Consider the following 12,125-nt stretch of genomic DNA (forward strand, 5'->3'; position numbering starts at 1 on the left):
CCCTGGTAAAGTTCCAAACGGCGCTTTGCCCCGCCCATTGGGACAAAGGTGGGCGGGGACGGTCGGCCAGAAGCTCCGCCCCTCCCAGGTCGTTCTCCCAGCGGAAAGGAGACCACGCGATGGCCGCTGAAGGGAAATCTTGGCAGGTGAGCTTTCCCGGGTCACAATTAGCTCCATAATCGTGGCTAATAATGGAAAAAGTGGCCATTGGGTGGGTCCTTCCTTGAGCCAGCAGGAAGGAAAAGCCTTTCCCGTGTGTGTGTTTGTACCTGTGGGTGGGTGGAGTTCGCAGGTTGTGCGAATGCAGGACACGGGTGTTTGCAGGTCGTGTGAAAGCAGCCCGAGATTGACTTTCTCCAGGATTAAGCAGTCTTTCCAACCCCTCCGATGCTCTTAAGGAACTCCAGAGCTGGAGATGTATTTTTTTTAGAGTAACCATTATTTTGCACAATAATCACGAATTATTAATATTTTACATTCTGCATTTCAGCCTAAATGTATGTGCTGCATCATGGTTTTTATTATGTTTTGTATCCTACATTTAAAATAAAATATGTGGGCGGGGGGGTGCATCAGGTGTGACGGATGGCATATAAGTTTCATTAAGTAAATATTAATTTATATTTACTGATATTAATACGTACATTAGGTATTGTATGTCATATAGAGTGTATATTACACGTGTGTATTTACATAGCTAGAACACGTTCTAAAGACATAACATCGATTGCTGTTGTGATAATAGCATAATAGATATAATATATAAATAATTCCTTAAAATTGTATGCCGCCGCCTGCCTCTGAACCGACTCTGGGTGACACAACAAACAAACAAATAAATAAATAAATGCCAATAAATAAAGCAGGAAAGCGTAGAGAAAAATAAGAATAGGGTGAGACCAGTGAGTGCGACCCGAAAGGGTAAAAATTGAAGTCAAGAAAAAGCGAGAAAGTTAGAAAGCAAAAATGAAGAACGCACCTTAGATTTAGCCATCATATGCACGTTGCAGAATTTACTTTGTGGGCCCTGTTTGAGTTTTCTTCTGATCGGGGTGAATTTCAGATTGTGGGTCGTTCAGCACAATTGCAAACAATGCCAATGGACAGCTGCTTGTATAGGTAATCCTCCGCTTACGGCCACAATGGAGCCCAAATGTTTCTGTCGCTAAGCGAAACATTGGTTAAGTGACTTTTTGTAATCTTTTACGACCTTTCTTGCCATGGTTGTTAAAGGAATTCCTGAGGTTGTTAAGTTAGTAACATGGTTAAATGAATCTGGCTTGTCAAAAGGTCGCCGAAGGGGAATCATGCGACTCTGGGATACCGCAACCGTCATAAATATGAATCAGTTGCTGAGCATCTGAATTTTGATGATGTGACCATAGGGAGATGCTGCCAAGGGTCTTGTGTGAAAAACAGTCGTCACTTTTTGTAGTCCCGTTGTAAGTCAAGGACTACCTGTATATTTCCCTCCCCCGCATCCTCTTTTACAACTTGAGAAACTAGGGAGGGTCCCTTCTGAGCCTCTTGCCCCACCCACTGTCCAGCTGTGGGGTAAGCATTCACTTACTGGCATCTCTTCTCTCTGTCTCCCAAAGTCTTTCCCACATACCATTTACAGCCCTCTACTTTACAGCCAAAGGAACTAGGGAGGGTCCTTTCTGATTCTCTTTCTCCACCCATTAGGAAGCTGAGGCCTATGCTGTTCATTATCTAAACATTCCCTAGGCAGCATCTCATCTCCCTGTCTCCCAAGGTTTTTCCCAAATAGCATTACAGCCATATCCTTTACATCCCAAGAAACTAGGGAGGGTCCCTTTTGAGTCTCTTGTCCTATTCATTGTCCAGCTGCTGGATAAGCAGTCCCTTATCTGACCGTTCCCTTGGCATCTCCTCTTCCCCCTGTCTCCCAAAGTCCTTCCCACATACCATTTACAGCCCTCTCCCTTACAGTCAAAGAAACTAGGGAGGGTCCCTTCTGATTCTATTGCTCCACCCATTATGCAGCTCTGGGCTATGCCATCTCTTATTAGACTGCTCCCTAGGCAGCTTCTCCTCTCCTTTTCTGCCCCAACTCCCAAGGTTTTCCCACCTACCATTATAGCTGCCTCCTTTATATCCCGAGAAACTAGGGAGGATCCCTTCTTGAGTCTCTCTCTCCACCCATTAGGAAGCTGAGGGCTATGCTGTCCATTATCTAATCATTCCCTAGGCAGCATCTCATCTCCCGGTGTGTTTGTGCTTTGTGTCCGACAGCCACCCCGAGCCTGTACAGATTACTGGTCTGAATGGAAGCTGTGCCGGAGTATCCGTAATCTATACCATCATTATTACACTTACGGGGAGACGCCATCTTGTGCACAGTGGAAAAAGGATTACAAAAATTGCAAAGAATGGGAGAGAAACAAAAGCGCGGCGGCCAAGGTACAGTATGGGATCCGGCGAGGGATCTGGAAGATGAAAGTTACAGAAGTATAATTTTACTCCTGCGTTTATTCATCGTTTCGTACAGTGGTGTTTTTCAAATAATTCACTGCTCTGGGGTTTTATTTATTTATTTATTTATTTATTTATTTATTTATTTGTCATATTTCTATGCCCCCCACCCTCCGAGGACTCTGGGCGGCTTACACCAAAGACAGTATACTAAAGAGCATATTGCCCCCAACAATCTGGGTCCTCATTTTACCCACCTCGGAAGGATGGAAGGCTGAATCAGCCTTGAGCCGGTGAGATTTGATCCGCTGATCTGCTGAACTAGCAGTCAGCTGAAGTAGCTGCAGTACTGCACTCTAACCACTGCGCACTTCAGTTTTGTATTTTGATAGCCCATTTTAGGTGTGGTTTCTGTGAATTTTATGCACTAGGCTGCGTTTTGCTACGCCATACGAAATAAATTAAAAAATATAAAAAAATAGAACAGAAAGAGACATTTCTTTACCTCATGAATTGGTTGATTAGCGGCAGGAACGGCTAAATTTTCCCTCCCCCTCTTCCATTCAGTTGTGTCCAACTGCAGTTTTCTTGGTAAGGTTTTTCAGCAGTGGTTTCCATTGCTTCCTTTCCGGGGCTGAGAAAGAGGGACTGGCCCAAGCCCAAGCCAGATTAGAACTCGGGGTCGCCCGGTTTTGAGCCTGGTGACTTAACCACTACACCAAACTGGCTCTATGTAATTATACCATGTTTCCCCAAAAATAAGACCCTGTCTTATATTTTTTGAACCCCGAAATAAGTGCTTGGCCTTATTTTTGGGAAGGTCTTAATATTTTGGGGCGCATGGAGCAAGATGGGGCTCCTCTTGCCGTCTTACCTGATTTCCAGCTCTGCGTTTAAATATTTTTGGGGAGGGCTTACTTTCGGGGGGGAGGCTTACTTTAGCGCATGCGCTCAAAAGCCCAATTGGGCTTATTATCAGGGGATGTCTTATTTTCGGGGAAACAGGGTAGAACCCTTTGCAAAACAACCAAAAATGTTGTTTTCTATAAAGAGATATTGTAGATGTGACCCAAAATTGATTTTATCAATCAAGAGAGCAACTGCACTTAGACTTATATACCGCTTCACAGTGCTTCCCAGCCCTCTCTTAAGCGGTTTACGGAGTCAGCCTCTTGCCTGTAAGAATCTGGGTCCTCATTTTATCGACCTCGGAAGGATGGAAGGCTGAGTCAACCTTGAACCAGTCAGAATAGAATAGAATTCTTTATTGGCCAAGTGTGATTGGACCCACAAGGAATTTGTCTTGGTGCTTAGGCTCTCGGTGTACATAAAAGATACATTCGTCAAGAATCATAAGGTACAACACTCAATGATAGTCATAGGGAACAAGTAAGCAATCAAATCATATTGGGAAACAGTCAATATAAATCTTAAGGATACCAGCAACAAGGTTACAGTCGTACAGTCATAAGTGGGAAGAGATGGGTAATAGGAATGATGAGAAGATTAATAGTAATGCAGACTTAGTAAATAGTTTGACAGTGTTGAGGGAATTATTTGTTTAGCAGAGTGATGGCGTTCGGGAAAAAAACTGTCCTTGTGTCTATTGTTCTGGTGTGCAGTGCCCTAGAGCATCGTTTTGAGGAGTTGAAGCAGTTTATGTCCAGGATGCGAGGAATCGAACTCCTGGCTGTGGGCAGAATTAGCCTGCAAATACTGCATTCTAACTACTGTGCACAATGGATGGATGGGTGGATGGAAGGAAGGAAGGAAGGGAAGGAAAGAAGGAAAGGAAAGGAAAGGAAAGGAAAGGAAAGGAAAGGAAAGGAAAGAAGGAAGGAGCTCATGTTTGTAATGAGTAGTCTTTGGTGCTCCCTGAACTTGGTTCTTTTCTGGCAGACATTTCATTACCAAACTAGGTATCACCATCAGTACTAGCAGGGAGTGGGGTTTGCTACTGATGATGTTGCCCTAGTTTGGCTCACGAAACGTTTGCAAGAAGACAACCAAGCTCAGAGAGCACCAAGGACCCTACAGACTCTGAAAAGCACGGTGTGTACCGAGTCTTGGGATATTATTAATAAGAGCTTTGATCTGTTGCAGGAGGAGCTGTGTAACAGTGAGCGTGAACGGATGGCCAAGAAACAGAAACATTCCCCAGTATGGAAGATGAGAAAAAGCCCTCCACCTGAATGGAATTCACCCATTGAGGAAGAAAACTTCAAATGATGAAGCTCTCCAAATATCCTAGTGGGACCTCATAAAACTCTTTAATCCTGAATATAGGGATTTTCCCGTCATAAATCTGTGCTCCCACCTGGCTAAACTTGGGTTTAAGTGTGTCAGATTTATTTTTTTCTGTAAATAGCTGCTCTGAATTCTTCTCCTAAGTCAGGGCAAAGTTTCAAAGGACGATCGTTGCAAAGGATATGTTTTGCTGTTTACAAGTTCTGCCTTTGTTGCAAATTAGCTATAAAAATACCTCTACTGGGTAATAAAGGGACAACTGAAAAATTATTTTATTTGTATGCAACCTTCAGGTCTGGTTTAAGAGTAGTGTGGTGGCCTAGAGATGGCGCTCTCGCCTCACAATCAGGAGGCTGTGAGTTCGATCCTAGGTAAAGGCATATATTTCTCTCTGGGCACAATGAGAATATATCTGCTGAATATAACTCTGCATTGGAGACAGGAAAGGCATCTGGCCAGTAAACACTCTCAGCTCCATTCAGTTGCCGAGACTCTACCCTGCAAGGCATTAAAGGCGTTAAAAGAGGATGATGATTCAAGTCCGGCTTAAAACATCCTTTACAAACCACAAGGTTGTGTTTATATAAACCTAAAAAGGTAAAGGTTCCCCTCGCACATATGTGCTAGTGGTTCCTGACACTAGGGGGTGGTGCTCACCTCCGTTTCAAAGCCGAAGAGCCAGCGCTGTCCGAAGACGTCTCCGTGGTCATGTGGTCGGCATGACTCAACGCCAAAGGCACACGGAACGCTGTTACCTTCCCACCAAAGGTGGTCCCTATTTTTCTATTCGCATTTTTTACATGCTTTCCAACTGCTAGGTTGGCAGAAGCTGGAACAAGTCACAGGAGCTCTCACCGTTACGCAGCACTAGGGATTCGAACCGCTGAACTGCCGACCTTTCGATCGACAAGTTCAGCGTCTTAACCACTGAGCCACCCCGTCCCTACTAATAAACCTAATAACCCTCCCCCAAAAACCAATACATTATGGCTTAACAGGATGTGTGAACTCAGCAAGAACCTGGATGTTTGGAGAACTGGCAATTCTGTTCTGTTCAATTCCACGGTCCAGATGTACAGGTAGTCCTCGACTTATAACAGTTCATTTAGTGACCAAAGTTACATTGGCACTGAAAAAAGTGACTTAGGACTGACTATTTTTCAGACTCAGGGATATTGCAGCATCCCCATTCCCCATGGTCATGTGATCAAAATTTGGATGCTTGGCAACTGGCATGGATCTATGTCTGTTGCAGAATCTCCTTTGGTGACCATCTAACAAGCAAAGTCAATGGGGAAGCCAGCTTCCCTTAACAACCCTGTTACTAGCTTAACAAACCGCAGCAATTACCTAACGACAGTGTTAAAATGGGGCAAAACTCACTTAACGACTGTCTTGGCAATGGAAATTTTGGGCTGAATTGTGGTCATACGTCGAGGACTACCCTGTATAAAATAGCTTTTCATCAGCACTCTGTTGGGCAAAACTACTTTAAACGATTGGCAAGTATAATTTATTCAACTTCCAGAAGAGTAGCAAAAAGTGGAATTTCTACAAAACGCTGATCAATACATTAATTGCACCCACTATTAATATAGAATAGAATAGAATAAGAGTTGGAAGGGACCATGGAGGTCTTCTAGTCCAACCCCCTATCCAGGCAGGAAACCCTACATCACTTTAGACAAATGGTTAACCAACATCTTAAAATCTTTCAGTGTTGGGGCATTCACAACTTCTGGTGGCAAGTTGTTCCACTGATTAATTGTTCTGTCAGGAAATTTCTCCTTAGTTCTAGGTTGCTTCTCTCCTTGATTAGTTTCCACCCGTTGCTTCTTGTCCTGCCCTCAGGTGCTTTGGAGAATAGCTTGAGTCCTTGAGCCCCTGAGATATTGGAACACTGCTATCATGTCTTCCCTATCTTAATATTTTAAAAATGTTAATATCTTAAGAATCTTAATATCTTAAGAATCAGCTCAGACTAGTTAGGATGGAGCTTCGGATACATTGCATTTTCAATCCCCCAAGAAAATTAATCTTTTCCAATTGGCTCATAGGTATCTCACAAGATTTTATTTATTGAATATATGTGTGTGGCCACCCAAACATTGGAGCATGTAGGACATTAAACTATTTTAAAGAGTCAGCATTCAAAGCTTTTCCCCCCCTGACTCTTGTATGATCTACCGTATTTTTCAGAGTATAACATGCTCCGGACTATAAGACGCACCTACCTTTTTTGGGGAGGAAAACAAGAAAAAAAATCTGCCTCTGCCTCCCAGCAATTTGCCTCCTTGCATCAAACAGCCTGTTTCAGTTTCATTTTCAGCACAGGCTGATTGGCACAAGAAAAAAAAATCTGCCTCCCAGCAATTTGCCTCCTTGCAGCAAACAGCCTGTTTCAGTTTCATTTTCAGCACAGGCTGATTGGCACAAGAAAAAAATATCTGCCTCCCAGCAATTTGCCTCCTTGCAGCAAACAGCAAACAGAGGAGGCCCATGGAGACAGCAGTGGCAATCCCTGCAGCCTGAAACAGCTGATGGTCAGGAGACCGATTCAACCGACAATCAGCTGCTTGTGCTAATCAGGCTGTGCTGAAACTGAAACTTGCTGTTTGCTGTAAGGCAAATTGCTAGGAGGCAGAGGCCAAAGGGTGGGGGCCAGCGGGTGGGCGGGGCTACATTCGGTGTATAAGACGCACCCAAATTTTCAATCTCTTGGTGGGGGAAAAGTGTGTCTTATACTCCGAAAAATATGGTATGTGTGTCAATGGTAAGTTTATCAAACAGCTACTGGTGATTGAGATCTAAGCAATGGTCAGGTAGAACATAATGGAGCATGTTTATGCTTGCTGATGGTATTGCTTTTCCCACAACCCAAATCAATATGTATATGTTTTCGTGAGATCGTTGCATTTTCCTTCAGGGGCTTCGTACATAGCCTGAGGGGGAGTGTGCAGGGGTTCTTCCCTGTCGAAAGGGAACAAGCCATCATCCCGCAGAATGGCTGCCTGATACAGCTCTTCCGACTCCAGGCGCAATTCCCTTAAAGCCTGTTCTTGAGCGGCGACGAGAGTTTTTATGGTGTCCATCTCGGCCTTGTCCTGTCGTTGCTTATAGGCGGCCCACTGTTTCAAAAGTTTAGCTCGTTTTTCGCTTTCTTCAAGGGAGGGCGGTGTAAGCTCTCGGACCCTGTGAGCAAAACAGGCCGCAAATTAAAAAAAAAAGACACATGGGAGATTTTTCTAAACCGAGTTCTTTTTGTAGTTTCATATAGATTGTTGTTGTAGTCCATCGGCAGCCTGCGGAGCTGGCAGCAGAGTCAGACAGTGAGGAGGCTGGGGAGGAACATGGGGCAGTCCTGGAGTCTGGGGAAGGCTCAGACGAGGGCTCTGTGTTGGAGGCAGAGAGGGAGCCAGGGCCATCTGGGAGTTATGTGCTGACTCCGGAGCTTCCAGAGTCTGACGTCAGCATGGCAGAGGAACAGGGGGACCCTATTCCCAGTGCGCGCATATGCAGAGCTGCCAGAAAGCAAGAACAGTTAAGACAAAAGGGGCGTCTCGGGAGTAAGGCTTGGAGATGATTGGCCCCTCCCATAAGACATAAAGATGGAGCAAAGGGACATGAGCCTTTGCAGGAAGCAACTTTGTTCGTGCTGGTCGGTTTAAACTCTGAAGCTCCGTTTTGACTCTGTGCTCTGTTTGGCCTTGCAAAGCTAATTGGCAATTAGGTCTTTGGCAGCGTTTCAAGGGAGATAAAGGTCGGTGCTTATCAGCCTTATCCCGAAAGTCTGTGGCAGACTTCTGTCGGACTATTCACAAACTGCTTGGGACTCATTACGGGCTGTGAATGAACATAATTCACTGCCGTTGAAATAAAAAGAGGTTTTTTGGGACTAAGGGTGTGATTGTTACTATCTCAGGAAGTCTTGGTCAGAACAGTTGTCCTCGACTTACAGCAATTTGTTTAGTCACCAAAGTTACAACGGCACTGAAAAAAGTGACTCATAATCAGTTGTCACACTTAATGACCGTTGCAGCGTCCCCATGGGCACATGATCAAAATTCAGATGCCTGACAAAGTAACTCATATTTATGATGGTATACCCTCTGGGTTTCTCAATCTCAGCCACTTGGAGACATCAACTCTCCAAATTCCCCAACCGGCACGAATGAACATGCTAAATAATTTTTTTTTTAAATTGCGGTAACGATCCGCAGTGATCCCACCTGCCCAGTGTTCCATTACCTTTTTTCATCCATGAATCTGAACGGGATGATGAAGTCTTCAATAGGAACCAACTCTTGAGCTGCTCTTTCCAATTTTCTGATTTTCTTTTTCAGCCGTTCTCTTAGAGCGAAGTCCCTCTTCGGATCTATCCTTTTCTTCTTCCTCGGGGGCTCTGCTCTAATGGAGGGGGGGAATAAATAAAATATCAGTCGTCGCTTGAATTTTATAGGATGCTATTTCACCTTCTCAGGAGGACTTCAATGCAAAAAAAAAAAAATCTCAAAATCACAGACAGTTGTAGCATTGTGCAGTCCTGTGACTGATTTATAACATTTTTTTGCTATTTCATAGCCTTTTGGGCCAGTTTAATAGCAAAAACAAAAAAAAAAATACCCATAGGAATGGATTCATTTAACAACTGGCACATTTACATTACAATCATAGTGTTTGTTTAACAACCACCACAAAATAATTGTAAAATTGAGTCGGTCACGTAAGACAGATTTCCAGGCTCCATTATGGTCAGAAGTTGAGACTACACTTATATGTGTGGGTGTGGGTATTGGGATATATATGTGCTTACTCAAATGTAAATCCTATTGGATTCAGCAGCACTTTTTCCTGCATAAGCAAAAAATAAATTGCAGTCATATTTATTAGTTACTTGAGTGTATTGGATAAATTTGAAATGCGAACTTGGAAAAGCAAGCCAAGTTCCTCACTCCAGAACATTTAATGGATTCTCCCAGTCAAATTACTTTTTTTAAAACATGTATATGAATTGTAAAGAGCCTGGCTGACCTCACTCAGGACTAAACCAAGAAAGCTATCACTTTTTTATCTAGGTTTCAACAGATGGCAAAACACATGTGAAATGTTCAGAAGTAATTAATATGATAAAGATTTAAATCACTATTCATCCAGGAATGATCTTGGCTCATTCACTGTCTACCAAAGTTAACCTTGTTCAGTTCTTGGATGATAAAATGAGAGAATGGAGAACCTAACCACAAGATTCCAACATTTCTCAGATAAGGTAAGGGAAAGAATAAATTTTATAGTACTTCCTATATTATAAGGTGGAAAGGATCAAATAAAATTTGGGCTTTACTTTACCTCATGGGCAGAGCTGTTCTCAGTTCCAAGAGGGAAGACTGCCAGTGGTTCGCGCGAAGTTGTCCATTCCAGATTAACTGAGAACTAAAAGTGTATATAATGTCAATCCAGGGTTGCAGACAAATTAGAAGGAAGGTGTCTGCCATCATGAGTTATTTGTAAAAGCAATAAGGGCAGGATACAAATGAATAGAAATAATAGATGGAAGCTTATCAAGGAGAGATCAAACCTAGGACTAAAGAAATTTCCTGACACTTAGAACAATTAATCAATAGAATGACTTGCCTCCAGAAGTTGTGGATGCTCCATCACTGGAAGTTGTTTTTAAAGAGGAGACTGGCAGCCATTTGTCTGGAATGGGATAAGATCTCCTGCTTGAGCAGGGGGTTGGACTAGAAGACCTCCAAGGTCCCATCCAACCTTATTCGATGTTCTATAAATTATGATAAATTTTGGATGACCCATCCCTGGATGTCTTTCTTTTAAGAGATTGGGCAGCCCTTTGTCTGAAATGGAATAGGGGTCTCCTGCTTGAGCAGGGGTGGGTGGGCTAGAAGACCTCCAAGGTCCCATCCAACCTTATTCGATGTTCTATAAATTATGATAAGTTTTGGATGACCCTGGACGTCTTTTAAGAGATTGGGCAGCCCTTTGTCTGAAATAAGAGTCCCTAGGGAGTTGGGCGGCATAGAAATTTGACAAACAAACAAACAAACAAATAAATGGAATAGGGGTCAACTGCTTGAGCAGGGGGTTGGACTAGATGACCTCTAAGGTCCCATCCAACCTTATTCGATGTTCTATAAATTATGATAAATTTTGGATGACCCATCCCTGGATGTCTTTTAAGAGATTGGGCAGCCCTTTGTCTGAAATAAAGAGTCCCTAGGGAGTTGCGCAGCATAGAAATGCGACAAATCAATCCATCAATCAATCAATCAATCAATAAATGGAATAGGGGTTTAGTGCACCCTGTTATTAACACAGCTGCCTGCAATTTCTGCTGGTTCGAATCTCTCCAAGGCTCAAGGTTGACTCAGCCTTCCATCCTTTCTAAGGTAGGTGAAATGAGGTGAAATTGTGGGGGCAATAAGCTGACTTTGTATAAATATACAAAAGTATGAAGGCTATTGCTTAACGCATTGTAAGACGCCCTGAGTCTCCAGAGAAGGGCGGCATATAAATCAAATTAAAAAAATAAATAAAAAATAAATAAATAAATAAATAAAAAACTGCTTGAGAAGGGGGGTTGGACTAGATGACCTCCAAGGTCCCTTCCAACCTTATTCGATGTTCTATAAATTATAATAAATGGTGGGTGACCCATCACTGGAATTTTTTTTTAGAGAAGAGACTGAACAGCCCTTGGTCTGAAATGGAATAAGGGTCAACTGCTTGAGCGGGGGGGGGGGTTGGTCTAGATGACCTCCAAGGTCCCTTCCAACTGTTGTTATTCTTCTGCTGTATGGTAGGTTTTCGTGGAGGGGCTGATGCGGGGCGTCCCCAAGGGCGAGGCTTGCTTCCCCTAAATCCACCCTAAGAATGCGCTGGTCGCCGCTGGAAGCAGCTGAAGGGGCGAAAAGACCCCCACCCAGGACCCCCTTTTGGCCGCCTACCGAAATAAAACGCCTCCCGTCCGGCTCCCGAGGAGGTTTAACGCACCACCAGCCCACATGGTTCCGTTCCTGATGGAGGACCGCTTCAGCGACGGACCGCAGTCCGACTCTGATTGCTGCTCTCCCGCTTCCGCAGGCTCGTCGGGAAGTTCCGGAAAAGCTGCGCGCGCAACCCCCCCCCCCCTCTGTGTGTCTCAATTTGAAAGTTAATATTTATTATTTTGAATGTTTTCTCTCATTGCTTTGTGGGTTGCAAGGTGAGATGGGTGGTGTAAATAAATAAATAAGAAAAGTATAAACAGAACATATAAACAACAACAACAAAAAAAACCCTTTATGAATTTATAAAGCTGCCCAGAATTGGACTATGGTAAGATATAATTTATTGGGCGGCCAATAAATTATAATGAATGTTTTTATTTTAATAATATTTGAACTGTGCTCGTCGACTACCTATATTATACATAATATAAATTTATT

At 43.4% G+C, this 12,125-nt stretch overlaps 2 protein-coding genes across 3 annotated transcripts; one reads left to right on the plus strand and one right to left on the minus strand.

Moving 5' to 3' along the window:
- The first annotated feature begins 79 nt into the window (after positions 1-79).
- On the plus strand, positions 80-4,967 carry CUNH22orf39 (chromosome unknown C22orf39 homolog). Its single transcript, XM_070951030.1, has 3 exons — positions 80-146; positions 2,257-2,424; positions 4,540-4,967. The coding sequence occupies exons 1-3, from the start codon at positions 120-122 to the stop codon at positions 4,663-4,665; spliced, it is 321 nt and encodes a 106-aa protein (XP_070807131.1). The 5' UTR covers positions 80-119; the 3' UTR covers positions 4,666-4,967.
- Positions 4,968-6,180: 1,213 nt separating this feature from the next.
- Positions 6,181-11,728, minus strand: MRPL40 (mitochondrial ribosomal protein L40). 2 transcript variants are annotated; one of them, XM_070950545.1, is made up of 4 exons: positions 11,646-11,728; positions 10,030-10,113; positions 8,932-9,090; positions 6,181-7,875 (listed from the first exon to the last, which is right to left on the minus strand). In XM_070950545.1, exons 1-4 carry the CDS (start codon positions 11,702-11,704, stop codon positions 7,566-7,568), a joined length of 612 nt encoding a protein of 203 aa, XP_070806646.1. In that variant the 5' UTR covers positions 11,705-11,728; the 3' UTR covers positions 6,181-7,565. The 2 variants fall into 2 exon arrangements, with proteins under 2 accessions (XP_070806646.1, XP_070806647.1); XM_070950546.1 differs by lacking the exon at positions 10,030-10,113 and having other exon boundaries at positions 11,646-11,718.
- Positions 11,729-12,125: the final 397 nt, after the last annotated feature.

The sequence above is a fragment of the Pituophis catenifer genome, unplaced genomic scaffold, assembly GCF_029215685.1.
Source record: "Pituophis catenifer annectens isolate HBS135680 unplaced genomic scaffold, rPitCat1.0.hap2 SCAF_10, whole genome shotgun sequence".
Taxonomy (NCBI): domain Eukaryota; kingdom Metazoa; phylum Chordata; class Lepidosauria; order Squamata; family Colubridae; genus Pituophis; species Pituophis catenifer.